Source organism: Artibeus jamaicensis, unplaced genomic scaffold, assembly GCF_021234435.1.
Source record: "Artibeus jamaicensis isolate MK-2021 breed Jamaican fruit bat unplaced genomic scaffold, CSHL_Jam_final scaffold_614, whole genome shotgun sequence".
Classification (NCBI taxonomy): domain Eukaryota; kingdom Metazoa; phylum Chordata; class Mammalia; order Chiroptera; family Phyllostomidae; genus Artibeus; species Artibeus jamaicensis.
In genome coordinates this window covers 7,748,863-7,765,144 of record NW_026522050.1, presented here as the reverse complement: position 1 = coordinate 7,765,144, position 16,282 = coordinate 7,748,863, and the positions used below count along the sequence as shown (strand labels likewise).

At 36.3% G+C, this 16,282-nt stretch overlaps 1 protein-coding gene across 1 annotated transcript; it reads right to left on the bottom strand.

The window, feature by feature from the left end:
* Positions 1-2,386: 2,386 nt before the first annotated feature.
* On the bottom strand, positions 2,387-3,149 carry LOC128626491 (olfactory receptor 5AS1-like; the record flags this gene model as incomplete). The annotated part of the gene is given in 2 exon segments (XM_053659057.1): positions 2,387-3,098; positions 3,100-3,149. Coding segments are annotated over 2 exon segments (762 nt in total), but the record flags the coding sequence as incomplete, so codon positions are not given.
* Positions 3,150-16,282: the final 13,133 nt, after the last annotated feature.

The following is a 16,282-nucleotide window of genomic DNA, read 5'->3' as shown; positions in this document are numbered from 1 at the left end:
CTCCTGATGAGCAGATGGTTGGCTCCATATGATCTTCAAAACACTCTTCAAGAATCATAAATGTCTAATTTTATATGTATTCCTCCTAATAATATGTATATTAAATCTGTGATAAAGAGATGAGGAAACTGAGGCTTAAAAGGATTAAGTGCTCTAGGGTTACAGAGATAACAAGGACAGAATTTTTTTCTCCTTTTTTTTTTTATTGAATGTACCAGGGACAGGAAAATATTTGAACAAATTTGCATTCAGGTGTGGCTCACTTCAAAGCCCAGTTCTTATCTTAACCTTTCTCTCATTTGATCATTCCCTTAAAATGAAAATAAGACACAAAAAGGAAAAAAAATTATACTTGCTGAGTATATGCAAATGCTATTATTTTAGTATCTTTAAAGAAAAAGGTAACAAAAATATGAGATATATTTTACTTAAACATACATATGAATTAGGACCATCCATTTTAAATTTATACAACATAAAGAAATTTCATTTTTATAGATGTGAATACATTTTGTATGTTTTAATAAAATGAGAGTGGGAGGGGTTTGGACAATGATTAGAGGTCCTGATGTGTTAAATATTCTATGAACAGCAATGAAATTATTTGATATTATAAAGAAAAGAGGTAAGAGTCATAAATTGCTTTTGTCTTAAAACTCCAATCAGTAATTGAAGGCTAGTTACCTGCTGAAAATATCACACTTTTAATGTCCTGCTTTATTCTTATCGTGCTTGGAAGCACATGACACTCAGCATTTTTCATACATGCTAGGCATAGATAACACTAGGGATGAGGACCTGAATGGGAAATTTTCTATCACCCACTATACTGTCTTTCTGGACAAAGAAAAGAATGACCCTTTGTTCTTTTTCTGACAACAATATAAAATAATATAAGTACTCATTGGAATCTGAAATTGTGTTCTGTTTTTCATGGCTGGCAATTGTTAATTGACTGCAAAGAGAACAACCCAAGCAATTAATTTAATGAAACTATTGGAATAGCAGTGACATACTCAGAAATGACCACTATTAAAATTGTGCATAAAATATGGTTCCAGTTTATTTCACAGATAAATAGACAACAAATGTAAATCATTACAAATGGAGTTCTACTATTTTTCCATTGAACACATACTTTTGTTTATAACTGTTTTTCCTACTTAACCTGTGTCAGTTGGGCAATTCATTTTTTACAGTTTTGTTTTATCTAGCACGTATCTCTGTTCACATCAAGATGCAGGTTTCTTTTCCAGTGACCTTGAGGAGGTCCTGGTGTTATTAAGCCCAACTTCCCTTCATATATTTCTGTGCATTTATTTATAGGGTCATGTCTAATCTCCACATTGAGGGCAAGAGGAGAAATCAATAGGCTGATGTGAATACTCTGAGGTGCAGGATGAATCTACAGCTCCTGATCCTTTTGGATACTTGTTAATAAATTGGGGGCAGAATGATGAGGAATAGAGGATCCAGGAAGTTTTCTGTATGGGATCCCTGTCCCTAAAACTTATTTAGACTAGGCTGAAAGAAAAGGAGAGCTGATGAACTTTGTCTAAAATGAATATATTAGCATAGATTTAAAAAATGAATTAAGTTCAGTATTTTTTAAAAAATTACAAAGGCTCTATATTGCTTCAGTTTTGTAGAGGACATTATTTATTGATTCAACAAAAAAAGTTCTGGAACAATGGCACTGTCAGTAGTCAGATACAAATGTTTGTGAACAAGAATGGAAAGGGTCTTGCATGAATGAAACTTTCAGTTCGGGCCAAAGGTTTTTTTTTTTAATTCTTATTTATTTATTTACTACTTATACTTGTAATGTCATGATGCAATATTTACAGAGTGACACAATTACATAGGAATAAGACAAACAAACCAATTTTAACCCATGAATCACCCCTAAATGAGCAAGTTTATTATACCCATTGTTTAAAAAACTGGAACCTTGGAAGGGTGAGCTGAATTGGCATGGGTAGAGAGAGGGGTTGCTCAACCCATGATGTCTCACTGGGACTTACCTGTGAATAGAGAAAGGAGGGACAAAATCCTCTTTGAAAAAACAGTGAAGTTTACCTATTACTAGTCTCCCTTAGCTTGGGGAGAATATTATGATCAATACTAACTATTCCCTATGTTTGAGACACAATGATAAAGAAAAATACTTATCATTGGGCCCTGGCAACTCAATAACAATGAATATCAAACACCTGAATGAATTCAGAGCAATAATGACTGGTCCCTATATTTAATTTAGACACAATGATAAGTACTGAAAAAATATTTATCATTAGGCACTGGTGAACCCATAATAATGCATATCAAATACCTGAACTATAGCTATCAGAATCTTCAAATAAACACTTTGGGTGAAAACATGGCTTTAATCAGAATATAATTTAGTGCCAACTGCTTTTTTCAGGGCACCGTTCACATACTTATTCCTCAAACTATAGATCAGTGGGTTTAACATGGGAATGACAACTGTGTAGAAAACAGGGGCCACTTTGTCTGTGTCCATGGAGTAACTTGAACTAGGTTGGAAATTCATGAAAAAGAGGGTCCCATAAAATATAGCCAGAGCAGTTAAGTGGGAAGCACAGGTGGAGAAGGCTTTGCGTCTTCCTGCAGCCGACTTCATGTGAAGGATGGCAGTTATAATGTAGCTGTAGGAGAGGAGGACAGTAATGACACTGGACCCCACAACATAACTACAAATAGTCAATGCTATTTCAGTGGTGGTTATGTCTGAGGTGGAGAGGGCTAGTAATGGTGGGAGGTCACAGAAGAAGTAATTGATGACATTGGAATTGTAGAATGACAATTGAGTTGTGAAATAGATAAAGATTGTCATATCCATGAAATTTACAGTGTATGCAGTGTCCATGAGCTGGATGCTCACTCTCCTGGACATTGTAACTGTATACAGAAGTGGATTACAAATGGCTACATAATGGTCATATGCCATTACAGACAGTGGGGCACAGTCCATATCTGCAGGGGTACCAAAAAAGAACATCTGAACCACACACAAATTATATGCAATCTTCTTTTCCTCAGATAAGAAATCAGCCAGCATCTTGGGGGAGACAGGAAGAGTAGCAGATATCACAGAAAGACAGATTGCTCAGGAAATAATACATGGGTGTGTGAAGTCAGGGGTCCATGTTGATCAGCAGAATAATTCCTGGTATGGCCATTACAGTGATGCTATAAACCAGCAGGAAGAGCACAAAGAGCCCCTGCTAACATCCCACCTGCAAGAGAGTCCGAAGAGTATGTAATTAGTAAACATGGTGCAGTTCTGAACAGCCATAAATCATGTCTGGAAATCCCTGGTTGTGGAGGAAGGAAATGGATGTGCAGTGTTAACATCATCTATCTTATTAGTTAAATTGCTGATTCTCTCTATTTTTAGTAACTAGAAAAAACAGTAAACAATGGTAGAACTCCATGAGGACATCTTTCTCTTTGGAAATACATGCTATATAATGTGAGTCAATAAATCTTAATGATAATATTTCTTGCATTTACATAGCATTCTACCAAGTTGATGGCACAGTTTTTATATTAAATCATACTATTTTTACACCAACCTATGTAGTATTTCTGATTTTTTTTACTCCCTTCTTAGAGATTAAGTAATTGATGTTTTCATAGATGAGGCAATAGTTCTTAAGTTAATTGGTTCAGTAACCACATCTTCTGATAACATTATTGCTCTTTTTCAGTGTTGCAGAGACTGTATTTGTCCTGTAATTGAGAAACCTGGTTAGTTGAGAGGTACAAATAATGACCATGTTGCTATATTTTTCATCACTATTACACTTGTGGATTGGCAGAGATATGGTGGGTTTCTGTACATAACATTTCCCTGTTCTCCTGTTGCCTACTAACCCCTCCTGTCCTTTACAGTCTCAATAGTCAGGAATAGAGACAGTCTGTGATTCAGGACCCACTGGAGCAAGAGGGTGGTGGTTGCTTGAGAAGAGGCTGGAGGGTCCCCATCAATGATAGACTGGAATAGGCCTGGGCTAACCATGCTCCCTCTGACAGCCGCTGTTGTTGAGTAGAGCTTCAGCAGAATGTTTGGGACCTGACTCTAGGCATGCTGGTCTCAAAGGTGGCAGAGAGGTCAGAGTGAGTTGATGTATTTCTCTGTGTGTCACTTTCCTCTAATCCACCAAAGTCCACATGATGTATTCACTAAAAGAACAGATGTGTCAGTCTCAAAATAAAAGTCCTCATCTGTTCACAGACCAGAAAATTTAAAGAATAATCATGTTGAACTCTGCCCCCATTTCCCCCAAATTGAAATATTGCTTATTTTTTCATTTTAAAGCCTTTTATTTATGCTTAGTTCAAAGGTAGAGTATAAGATTGAGAAAGGATCCCAAGTTAAAATTCTGGTGAGTTCTACACATTGGAATGTTTTTTCATTGTTGTTCAAGTACAGTTGTCTCCATTTCCCCCCCCCCATTACTCTCCCCTGCTCTACCCACCTCCCACCTTCCACCTTCTCTGCTCCCTGCTGTTGTTTTGTCCTTTATATATGTTCTTTGACTTGACCCTTACCCTTATTTCCCCTGTTATTTTCCTTCTCCCTCTCCCATCCTCTCTGGTCACTGTCAGGTTCTTTATTTCCATGTGTCTGGTTCCAGTTTGCTGTTTTTTTTTGTTGTTGTTGATTAGGTTGTTCTTATAGGTGAGACCATATGGTCTTTTACTGCTTTGCCCATTTCACTTAGCATAATATTCTCCAATCCCATCCATGCCATTGCAAAAGGTAAGAGTTCCTTTCTTTCTTTCTGCTGCATAGAGTTACATTGTGTAAATGTACCTCAGTTTTTTGATTGACTCATTTACTGATTGACACTTAGGCTATTTCCAGCACTTGGCTATTGTAAATTGTGCTGCTGTCAACATCGGGGTGTATAAGTTCTTTTGAATGGTGTTGCAGGATTCTTAGGACATAATCCCAGCAATGAAAATGCTGGGTTAAAAGGCAGTCCTATTTTTAGTTTTCCAAGGAAATTTCTTATTGTTTTCTTTGATTCCTATTTTTCTTGAGTAGCTCTGATATCTGCCTCTCTTTGCTTTAAAGAATTGGTCTTCAGAGGTCAATTGAGTTCTATGATTCACTGTTATAATCTACAGAGTCAATATGTATGTATGTCATATGTGACCCCTTCCATTCTGTGAGAATGTAGTGACAGAGGAGTGGAAGCTAGGAGAACATAATAAAATAATCTGTTTAAAGATGTAGTGTCCTGTGCAGTTCTCCAAATCCTTGGCATAAATTCATTTGAATATCTGTTCCTGTAGACAGATCTTTATTTTTTTTAACGTGTAAATTTTTTATTTAATATTTTTCAAGTACAGTTTTCTGTGTTTCACTCCCATCTCAGCCCACCCCTGTGCTCTCCATCTCCCTCCCATTTCCACCTTCCTTACTTGTTGTCCATGTGTCCTTTATAATAGTTCCCACAAATCCTTCCCCCTTTCCCCCTGAAATTCCCTCCCTTCTCACTTTGGTCACTGTTCCTCTGTTCTCTACTTCAATGTCATTGTTCTTATTTTGCTTGCTTGTTTGTTTTGTTGTTTACCTTCCTGTTAAAGGTGAGATAATATGGTATTTTTCCTTCAATGCCTGGTTTATTTCACTCAGCATAATGCTTTCCAGTTTCATCTATGCTGTTGCAAAGGGTAGGAGCTCCTTCTTTCTTTCTGCTGCATAGAATTCCATTGTGTGTAAGTTCCATAATTTTTTGATCCATTCATTTACTGGCAGGCACTTAGGTTGCTTCCAGCTCTTGGGCATTGTAAATTGTGCTGCTATGAACATTGGGGTGCATAGGTTCTTTTGGATTACTGTTTTGGGGTCCTTAGGTTGTAATTTTAGCAGTGGAATTGCTGGGCCAAAAAAACAGGTCCATTTTTAGTTTTCTGAGAAAATTACACCCTATTTTCCATAATGGTTGTTAACAGTCTGCAATCCCACCAACAGTGAACTAGGGACTCTCTTTCCCCACAATCTCACCAACATTTGTTATTTGTTGCTTTGTTTATGATGGCCATTCTGACTGGTGGAAAGTGGTATCTCATTGTGGTTTTAATTTGCATCTCTCTGATAGCTAGCAAGATTGAGCATCTCTTCATGTGTCTCTGGATGTTCTGTATGTCCTCCTTGGAGAAGTGTCTGTTAAAGTTCTTTTCCCGTTTTTTAATTGAATTGTCTTCTTAGAGTGAAGTCATGTAAGTTGTTTGTATATTTTGGAGATTAAAACTTTTTCTGAGGTATCATTGGCAAATATGTTTTCCCATATGGTTGTTTGTCTTTTTATTTTAATACTGTTTTCTTTAGCCATGCAGAGCTTTTCCTTTTGATGAGATCTCATTTGTCTATTCTTTCCTTTATATTCCTTGCTCTAGGGGACATATCAGTTAGAATGTTGCTGCCTGAAATATCTGAGATTTTCTTGCCAATGTTCTCCTCTAGGATTTTAATGGTTTCACGACTTATATTTAAATCTTTTATCCACCTTAAATTTATTTTCATGTATGGTGTAAGTGTGTGCACAAGTTTCATTTTTTTGCACGTAGCTGTCCAGTTCTCCCAACACCATTTGTTGAAGAGGTGTTTTTACTCCATTTTATGTTACTGTCCTCTTTGTGTAGACAGACCTTTAAAGAAAGAAAATACACTAAGTGTATTTGTTGTAAAAATACACTAAGTATAGAAAATGGAGAAGCCAAAGATCTTATGTATATGACTCATGGATATGAACAAAAGGCAGAAGAGGGGGAACACTGGTGAGAGAAGGTGTGAAGGGTGGAGGGGAATGGAGGGGGGAATGGAACAACTATAATAACATAAGAAATAATAAGTAAATACAATGTCCATACCGAAAACAATTAACAATATAAAAAGTACAGGTAAGAGATTAAAAATAAAAAATCCTCCCACCTCCTCAATCTGTTTGCATTTTATTGCATATCCTACCATTTATGTATATGTCTTTAAAATAATTAGATAGATAAAAGTACGTAAAATATTATATAACCCTTTATATCCTCTATATGTTTCATAGCACAAATTCAGTCCAATGAAAATAAAAATTAGAGACATCTAAAACAAATATCAGACAAACAGTGAGTCCCTCCCTGCCTGTCCCAGTGGGACTTCCGTGTTCCTTCCAGGCTGTCTGCAGGAGGGATCAGCCCTGCTTCCCCACTGAGCTGTGTTATATCTCCATCTCCATGTCTGGTCCATGGGCATTGAACAGAGTCTCTCAGGAATATGTGACAAATATGATTAATTATATATTTTATGATGTGTTATTTTTCTACAACAGGCAGGGTGATTGAGAAAGAACTACAGACTTAAACAAATGCTAGGTGTGTTGAAAAACCACCTAAGTATTTTTTCACCAGCTAAACACAAGAGAGTGCTGTACCTGTGGGACTGAAGAGCTCTAACCATCTTCTTAGTTCTCTGGGGTACATGTGGAGGAGGCAGAGTCCTCCTTGGTCACCTTCTTCAGATTCCTCCCCACACTAGTTTTCCCCTCAGGTGCTCCCTGTCTCCAGGGATGCCCACTGCCTCAGCTGACACCCCCTTCACGTAAGATCCTAAGGTGATCTTACAGACACGGGAACCCTTGTAGTGTAACTCCCACTCTCCATAACACCCAGAATATGGAGAGCAGTGTATTATCAAAAAGTATGTCATTTAAATTCATTCCCAGAGTATTCATGTTCTAATAAAATGGCTTTCCTTAGCTATGTGTTTAAGGGAAAAGATTCACAACACAATTTAAGACTTCAGAGCAAATAAGAGAAACAGGTTCTAATCTACAATGTTTTCCTGATATCACACAAGCCCCCCACACACACTTTACTGCTTAGAGAACACCCTTCTCATAATCTCCTTCTCCCAGATAATGGCTGTTGGGCCCTGAGGCATGGATCCTTATCACAGGGTGCAGCACCTGATGATGTCACCAAGGAAAATCAGTTCAGTGAAGCTTCCTGGTGCAGTGAGAGAAGGCTGCTACAAATACCTCTGATAGATAAATGGGGCAGCACTTTCTGGTGACAAAAGACAATCATTAAGAAATTGTTTATGGAATTTGTATGCTTTGTTAACTTTACAGTAATATTTTGAAAATGTGTCTATATAAGAAACTGTTAGAGATTTAGAATCTCTAATAAGTTTCACAGCATACTTTCAGTTCAATAAAGATAAAAGTTAGAGAAATCTAAAACAGAAATCAGACAATTGCCTACAATCTCATAGTAGTCTTTGCTTTCTATATCTAACATGTATCTATATAGACATAGATAGATATAGATATATTAAAATGGATGTTTCTGAAAGTTAAAATATCCCTGCAAAGAACTTACTTGACTCCACTCTAAGAAGGCAAGCAATCCAATTAAAAAGTGGGCAAAGGACTTGAACAAACATTTCTCTAAGGAAGACATATACAAGATCCAGAGACACATGAAAATATGCTCAATATCACTAGTTATCAGAGAGATGCAAATTAAAACCACAATGAGATAGCACTTTACACTGGTCAGAATGGCCATCATAAATGAAGCACAACAAACAACAAGTGTTGGAAAGGTTGTGGAAAAGAGGGTACCCTAATCCATTGTTGGTAGGATTGCAGACTGGTACAACCACTGTGGAAAATGGTATGGAATTTTTTCTGAAAACTAAAAATGGACCTGCCTATTGACCCAGCAATTCCACTGCTGGGGTTATATCCTAAGACACTAAAACACCAATCCAAAAGAACCTATGCACACCAAGTTCATAGTAGCACAATTAACAATAGCCAAGAGCTGGAAGCAACCTAGATGCCCATCAGTAAATGAATGGATCCAAAAACTATGGTACATATACACAATGGAATTCTATGCAGCGGAAAGAAAGAAGGAGCTCCTACTCTTTGTAACACCATGGATTGAACTGGAAAGCATTATGCTGAGTGAAATAAACCAGGCATTGAAAGACAAATATCATAGGACCTCACCTTTAGCAGGAAGTTAAACTACAAAACAACAAGCAGGAAAATAGATTAAGTGACAAGAATAGTATGGGAAATATAGAATCTAAAGAACTTGAGACACATGGTCATAAACTAAAGGGGGTAATGGTGGGGATGAGGGGGTAGGGTGGAGGGGAATGAAGGAGGGAATAGAAAAACTGTAATGTCATAATCAATAAAAAATAAATTAATTAAAAAAAAGAAAAAAATATATAACCAAAGACACTGAAATAGAGAACAGCAGGACAGCGACCAGATGGAGAGGGAGGAAAGTTTCATGGGAACAATGGGAAGGATTTACAGGAACCAGTATAAAGGACACATGGACAACAGCTAAGGAGGCTGAAAATGGCTGGGAGGTGGAGAGCACAAGGTGGGTTGAGCTGGGATGGGAGTAAAAGACATAAAACTGTACTTGAGCAATAATTAAATTAAGAAAAAAATGTCCCTGCATCCAGGTCCTGAACAAACATCTGAAAACTTGCCTTGCAAAGACTGTTTTTGGACCCTAACACAATGAATGCCAAAATGGTAAATAGTTGAGTATGTTTTCATAAAGTGTACAGATTTATAATCATTCTTTTATTCTCTCATGTCTGTATCTTTTCATTCAGCACTATGTACATGAGGTTCCCCCTAGCCACTGAACATGAGGACAGTTTATGCATTCTCTTTGCTGTGCACTCTTCCAATGAATAATCATGCTAAATGTTTAAGTCAAATCCCAAATATTGCTACATTGATGATTTTTGTACAAGCTTTGCATGTGCTACTTCCTCATTTCTACTGGGTACAAAACTACTGGTGGGTTTTTGGAGCAGCTGCAACAGAAAACTGCCATACAGTTTTCCAAGGTTGAACATCAGGTTTGAATTCCATCAGTGAGTGAGAGCTGTAGACTTTCCACATTCAAACAGGTACTTCATATTGATATTGAGATTCTTATGGTAGCTACTCTTAAGGTGAGTCATGGTACAGCATGTACATACAGAAAATGCTTAAGTGGTAAGTATACTACTTGTTTTAAAAGATATCCCAGTAATCAGTATCCAGACCAAGAAACAGAACAATACCAGACTTGCTCAAACCTTCTACTCTCTCCCATCTTTTTAATTCTCTTTAGTTCACAAATTAGACTCATCTCTGTTTATAGTAGCTAGAAATATATGCAATATGATTTTAAATATGTTTCAGTTTTCTTAAAGGAAATAGTGTGTTAGTTCAATGCTATTATCTTTGTGCTTGTAGGGTTGACACCCATCTCTCCTTGGGCTTCAGTCTAGTCCAGTTGCACTCCTGCCATGTTGCTGCTCAAGACAGGACCCAGTGCAGAGGTAAAATTTCCAAGGCAATGGATTAAAATGGACATTTCATTACCACAAGAACCATCTCCTGTTGTTTTTAATCATACTGTGTCTCAGAATCCCAGAAACAATACCTCCTTAGAGAACAGAGCTGTTTCATTGTCCTCCTTGGGTTTCCCTAGCAATCTGAAGTGTTTTTGAAACTAGAAAGATACCACGTTTATGCTGCCTTTCATGTGCCAAACCCAATAAGCAGGAACAATGACAATCTTTATGGGTGCTTTATTCAGATGGCTGGCAATCTGAGAAGATGGTGGGTTTGCACCCTAAAAAAAACTTTCTTACATTTTTTTCCAAGTCAACATTTTTTTCAACAGGGAATAAACAAAGTTGGGTGGGGGGTTTAAAATTTAGGGATAATTTGATGAAAGAAACTGTAGCATTCTCTTTCTGGGCAGTTAGCTGTTCCCAAGGGAGGGTGGTGGTTTGTCCTTCCCAGGAACACAATTGTCTGGATTGATCAAAATTTGTCACTTCTACTAGATGATAAGATTCCTCAGAACAAAATCTGCAGGAGTCGCTGTGGAATAAAATCACATAGAAGTGCAAGAGTCAGTTTGGAAACTCTCAGGAACATTTAAAAAATTAAATTAATGTACAAATAAAAGATCAATGCAATAAAAATTTGGTAACTAGAAGTCTACAGCATTTGTACAAATACAGAATACCACATAAACATTCAAGACATAAAAAAGAGCATGGAGTATATAGAAAATGACACATTTTGGTATGGCTGAAACAGTATAAATTGTTACTGGATTATACCAAATGAATAAAAAACAGTTCAACTTTTTGCAACATAGTATATGTAATATTGGGAGATTACATAATATTCCAATACATACCCCAGTACATAATTTTTTCAATGGAGCCATTTGTCATTTGTAAGTTGTTCCAGGTCCTCTTTGACATCCTTGGTCTGTAGGTTATAAGTCTGAGAGTTTAGCATGGGAATCACAAGTGTGTGAAACAATGAGCTCATTTTGTTTTGATCCTTGAAGTAGGCACAACTTGGACTAAAATACATGAAGATTGAGTCCCTTGAGAAATTACCACCACTGCTAAGTATGAGGTGCAGGTGGAGAAAGCTTTGAACCTGCCCTCAACACAGATGATCTCCATTGTTTCTAGGATATATAGCAATTAGCACAAAAGTCCTGATAGTACCAACTTATTCACCTGAGCATCTCATCAATACAGCAGAAGGTGAGATGGGCCATCCCAGAAGAAATGGTTAATCTCATTTGGCCCACAGGAACATAAGCAGCATATCTTTGTATGTATTTATTGAAGCATTTATTGAAGTATCCGTAATTCCTATCATGTGATCACCAGCCATGACCAGGATGCACACTCTGCTGAACATGGTGAATATAAAGAGAAAGGGGTTGCTACTGTCCTTGTGCCTATGAAGGATCATCACCATTAAATTTAGATGCACTGACTCTGCAAAGGTACAGAAGATCAAGATTTACAGAAAGGAGCAAAAAAAGGTAATTGCCTCTTTGGCTAAGAAACTTACCTGTGTTCTGAGTCCAGTTGCTGTTCTGTAGTGGAAGTCACTGAAAGAGAGGCAGCCGAGAAAAAATACATTGGCCTGTACAACCAGAACCAGGCCAAAAGGAAAAGAACATTATTAGCATCTCAGAAATTGCCTCCACACCCATCACAATTTGATGTACAGTATGCTGGATCAGTTTTTATGTTTTTGAGGTATAGAGTAATCAAGTCATATTATATTTTACACATCTTCCTCTGGCTTGTTTCACTCAACAGTATGTTTGTAAAATTTGTCTATGCTATTGAATGTGGAAGTAGTTTATTCATCTTCATTGCTGTGTAGTTTTCCAATGTACAAGCTTATTATGAAGTAATTTGCCAAATGTAGACCAAAGGTCAGCAACCTATAGCACATAAAGTTTTATTGAAGCTGGGATGGAAAATTTCTTTGTTGATGAAAGAAATTTTTGATTACATTGTTGATGTTTTCCTTTATGGAACAAAAGCAAATCTCAGTGGTTGTGGAAAATTTTATAGCCTACAAATCTTTAAAAAATGCACTACTTATTAATTTAAAGAGAAGTCTGTCAACTCTTGATAACGTGTTGAGAAAAACTGAGTTGTTTTCACATTTGTACTGCTGTAAATAATTCAATGGTGAATAATTTGTATATGTGTTTGGGTGAACATATTCATTGGTTTCTCTTGAGTATGATTCTGAGATGGTTATTTGGGTCATAGACTATACATATGACTAAGATGTATGAAGTGCTTCAAATAGGTTAGGCCATCTTCCCAACTTTCACTTAGTTAATCATGTACCAATCAATGACACAGGTACCATATTCTCCCCATTTCACAGATAGTTAACTGTAGCATAGAAAAAATAAGTTACTTATTCAAGGTGCCAGTCAATAGGTGGGTACAGATCTGGCATATGAGTCAAGGAAATCTGGTTTCTTTCCTCATCCACTAATCTGCTCTTCTCAATGGATAATCTATAGATGATAGCACACAAATGAACACACACACTTTTCTGAAGTATTTCCTGTATCCTTTAAGACAGCCAGCTGTACTCCACTGCTGCATTAAGATTAAGCAGCAATTTTAAAACTATTACATGTTTTCTTATTCTTTGGGTCTATAAACTGCATTGTACTATTTGAAAAATGAGTGTTTGGTGAGATTCTCATGAGAGAAGTTGTGTGTATGCTAGTAGAGCTGTTGCAGGTTGCCAGTTAGACCTTGTGATTAGGGAATTAGATGCATCTTGGAAAATTGTATCTCACAAGGAATCTACCTTTGGTATTCTGGCTTTCTTAGTGGAGTAGTTTATGCGTTTGTTTCTCAAACTTAGGTCAAAAAGTTCAGCATGAGGTTGACCACGGTGAAGAACTGAGATAAATTTACTAATACTGGGAGAAGACTCCTATTATGGGTAGACAGAAAAGTCAGGTGAGAGGCCCATAGAGAGAAAGTGTTCCTCCTCCCAGTGATAAAGCAGATTTAAGACTGAGAACAGGGTGAAAAAGTAGAAAATGATGATATGATGAACAATTTCCATTATTTGCCCTATGTGGAGAGATGCCAATCATTAATTGATGTATCTGCACAGTCTAGCTTATGCAGAGTAGAGAATCACAGAGAAAATGATTCACAACATTTTTTATCACACTACTTGAGAGTCAATGCAAGGGATGTGTGAACCAAGGGACTCTTGTTGCCTCCAATGTATGACAAGACACCAGCTTTCTTGAGTAACTGTATTTCAAAGTAATCAGTATGCCAAAGTGGCATTTGGAGGGGTACTATAACTTATTTTCTTTAATTTTATAACATGGAATTTTCCTGGTACACAATTTTTGTATTTTGCATATATATGTGTATATGTATTTGAAATCTATCATTCTATCTATATAATCTATATGGGTATAGACATGTTTTTCTAAATTTTCATAAATGTTAGTATACAAGTTATATGAATAATGGCTCAGTAAATGTGCATTTTAAATGTTTTTCTATTGTTGGGCTGGTGGATATTCAAGAAAGTGTAGAAATAACAGCCATTAGGAGCTGATTCTGCCAATGTAGTTCATTTACATTGAGGATATTTTTAATAGTTTATTTTCATTGTATTTTTTCACTACCATTTATCACCCTTATACTCTCACCCACTTCCACCCACCCTGTGATTATGGTCATTTATAAAATATGTATTTTGGGAAAATGCTTTAAAAATACAATGTATTCTACTATACTGGTGCTCATAATATATTTCTGGTGGGAACTGGAGCAGAGATAGATGAAAAAGTAAAATCTGAAGAATGTTCAGAGATGAATGCTGTTTGCTTAGAGTGTAAGTCAAATGTAGGTCTTTACATTTGACTAGATCACATTAGTGTCCACAGCCATTTATTCACTTTCTGGAGAATGAAGAAATATGTATTGTCCAGCCTCATACCCTGAAATTTGTAATTTTAATGACATTGAACAAGTGGTAAAGTGTTATCTAATACTTCATTTTTGTATATATTTGTGTGTTTTGTCATTTTGTCTCACTGACACTATTCAGGTGTTTTGGATATTAGACATGGAGTGCTCAGTCCTTGAGCAAAGAACGCTCAAAATATCATATTGGAGATGGTGATATAATAACAATGATATCAGTACAATGCACAAAAGAGATGGTCCGTGATTTAAGAATGGGACATTTAAACAAAGTTGAAAATTGTGTTGTTTCATTGGTATGACGTTTGACGAATGTACATTAAACACACTTTATATGTTAAAGGGAGGTGTGTGTGTGTATAAAGAGAAAAGGACCTAAATGAGAAGCAGTGTATTATTCTGTCCTCCATGGTGAAGAAGAGAGAGCCTCCAGGTTTTTTTTAATAAAATGGCAACCTTAAAATGAAATGAACATTCTGAGAACCTGAGATTATAAAAGGTTTTTTATAAAAGTATTAACAGTTATTCAATAATCATGTAAACAGCAGGTACAATCACCTTAAGATATTAAAATAGACCTTAGCATTACTTAACATCAAACCACTAAGCAATGAGCACTATTAAATTGGATTTATCCTAAGGTTTCAGTTTGTTTCCCAGATTGAAAGAGAACCAACTTAAGGCATTACAACTGGAATACTAATGTAAACATTAATTGGCTGTTTGTTTTTTTTTTTCAAAAAAACATAAATTTTTGTTAATAACTCTTCAACTTAAACTTTATCAATTGGGAATTTCATGTTTTTTAAAAAGTTAATTAGTATAATGCTATCAACATGTTGTAAAGGGAGATAAAGTACATACATTAAGCACCCTTTACACATTTAGAAGATAGTGGCTATTAGAGAAGGTCAAGGTCCTAGACCCCCAAGTGTCATTAATGCAGTTTCTGTACAGTTGTCAACAGCATGTATCTGTTCCCCAGAGTGAGGGCAAGAGGGAAAATCACCATCTGATGTGAAGGCTGTGATGTGCTATATAAATCCACATCTACTGATCCTGCCAAAACCTGGAGAGAATGATCAGAAACAGAGGATCTGAGGAGTTTCTACACGACAGGATCTGTGTCCCTGATACTCACTCAGCCTTGGGCAAAGAAGAAGTACCTGTGGATTCTGTGTAGAATGAACATGCTAGAGTAAAACAAAACAAAGTGATTTTTTTTTTATGCACAAAGGCTGCTTTTTACATCTGTCATGCAGGGGACTCACCTTCATTCATTCATTCAATAAATGTTTATGAATGGCATCCTGAAATGAGCATTTTAAATAACAAAATAGAAAGACTGGTGAACAAGACACACAAGAGTCTTGCATTTATGGGATTGTGAGCTAAGGCAGAAGAATTATAATTTATTCTTATTCATTTACTACATATTACTTCTACATGTTATGATAGGAAATTTATGAGATGATACCAGCACATAGGAAGAAGAAAATGAAAGCTATGTTAACCTATTAGAACTCCATTCTGGCTCATCAAGTTTATGAAAATTATTGGTTAAAAACTGGAACTTTAAACATGGAGGAAGATGGCACTATGCCCATATCACTCTGGGATATATATATATATATATATATATATATATATATATATATATATTCATGAAGAGAGCAGAGTAGTACACAAAGATCCTCTTTGCAAAACAGTTGAGCAAAACTATTACTCCTTTTCCTTAGTTCAAAGAGATAAAGGTTCATAATGACTATTCTCTACATTCAATTTAGGCACAAAGGTGGGTGAGGAAATATCCAGAATTATATTTGTGAGACTACAGAAAACTGTGCCATGTCCATAAACTTCAGCTGTCAACATCAATAAATAAAACCTTTGTGACTGAACACACTT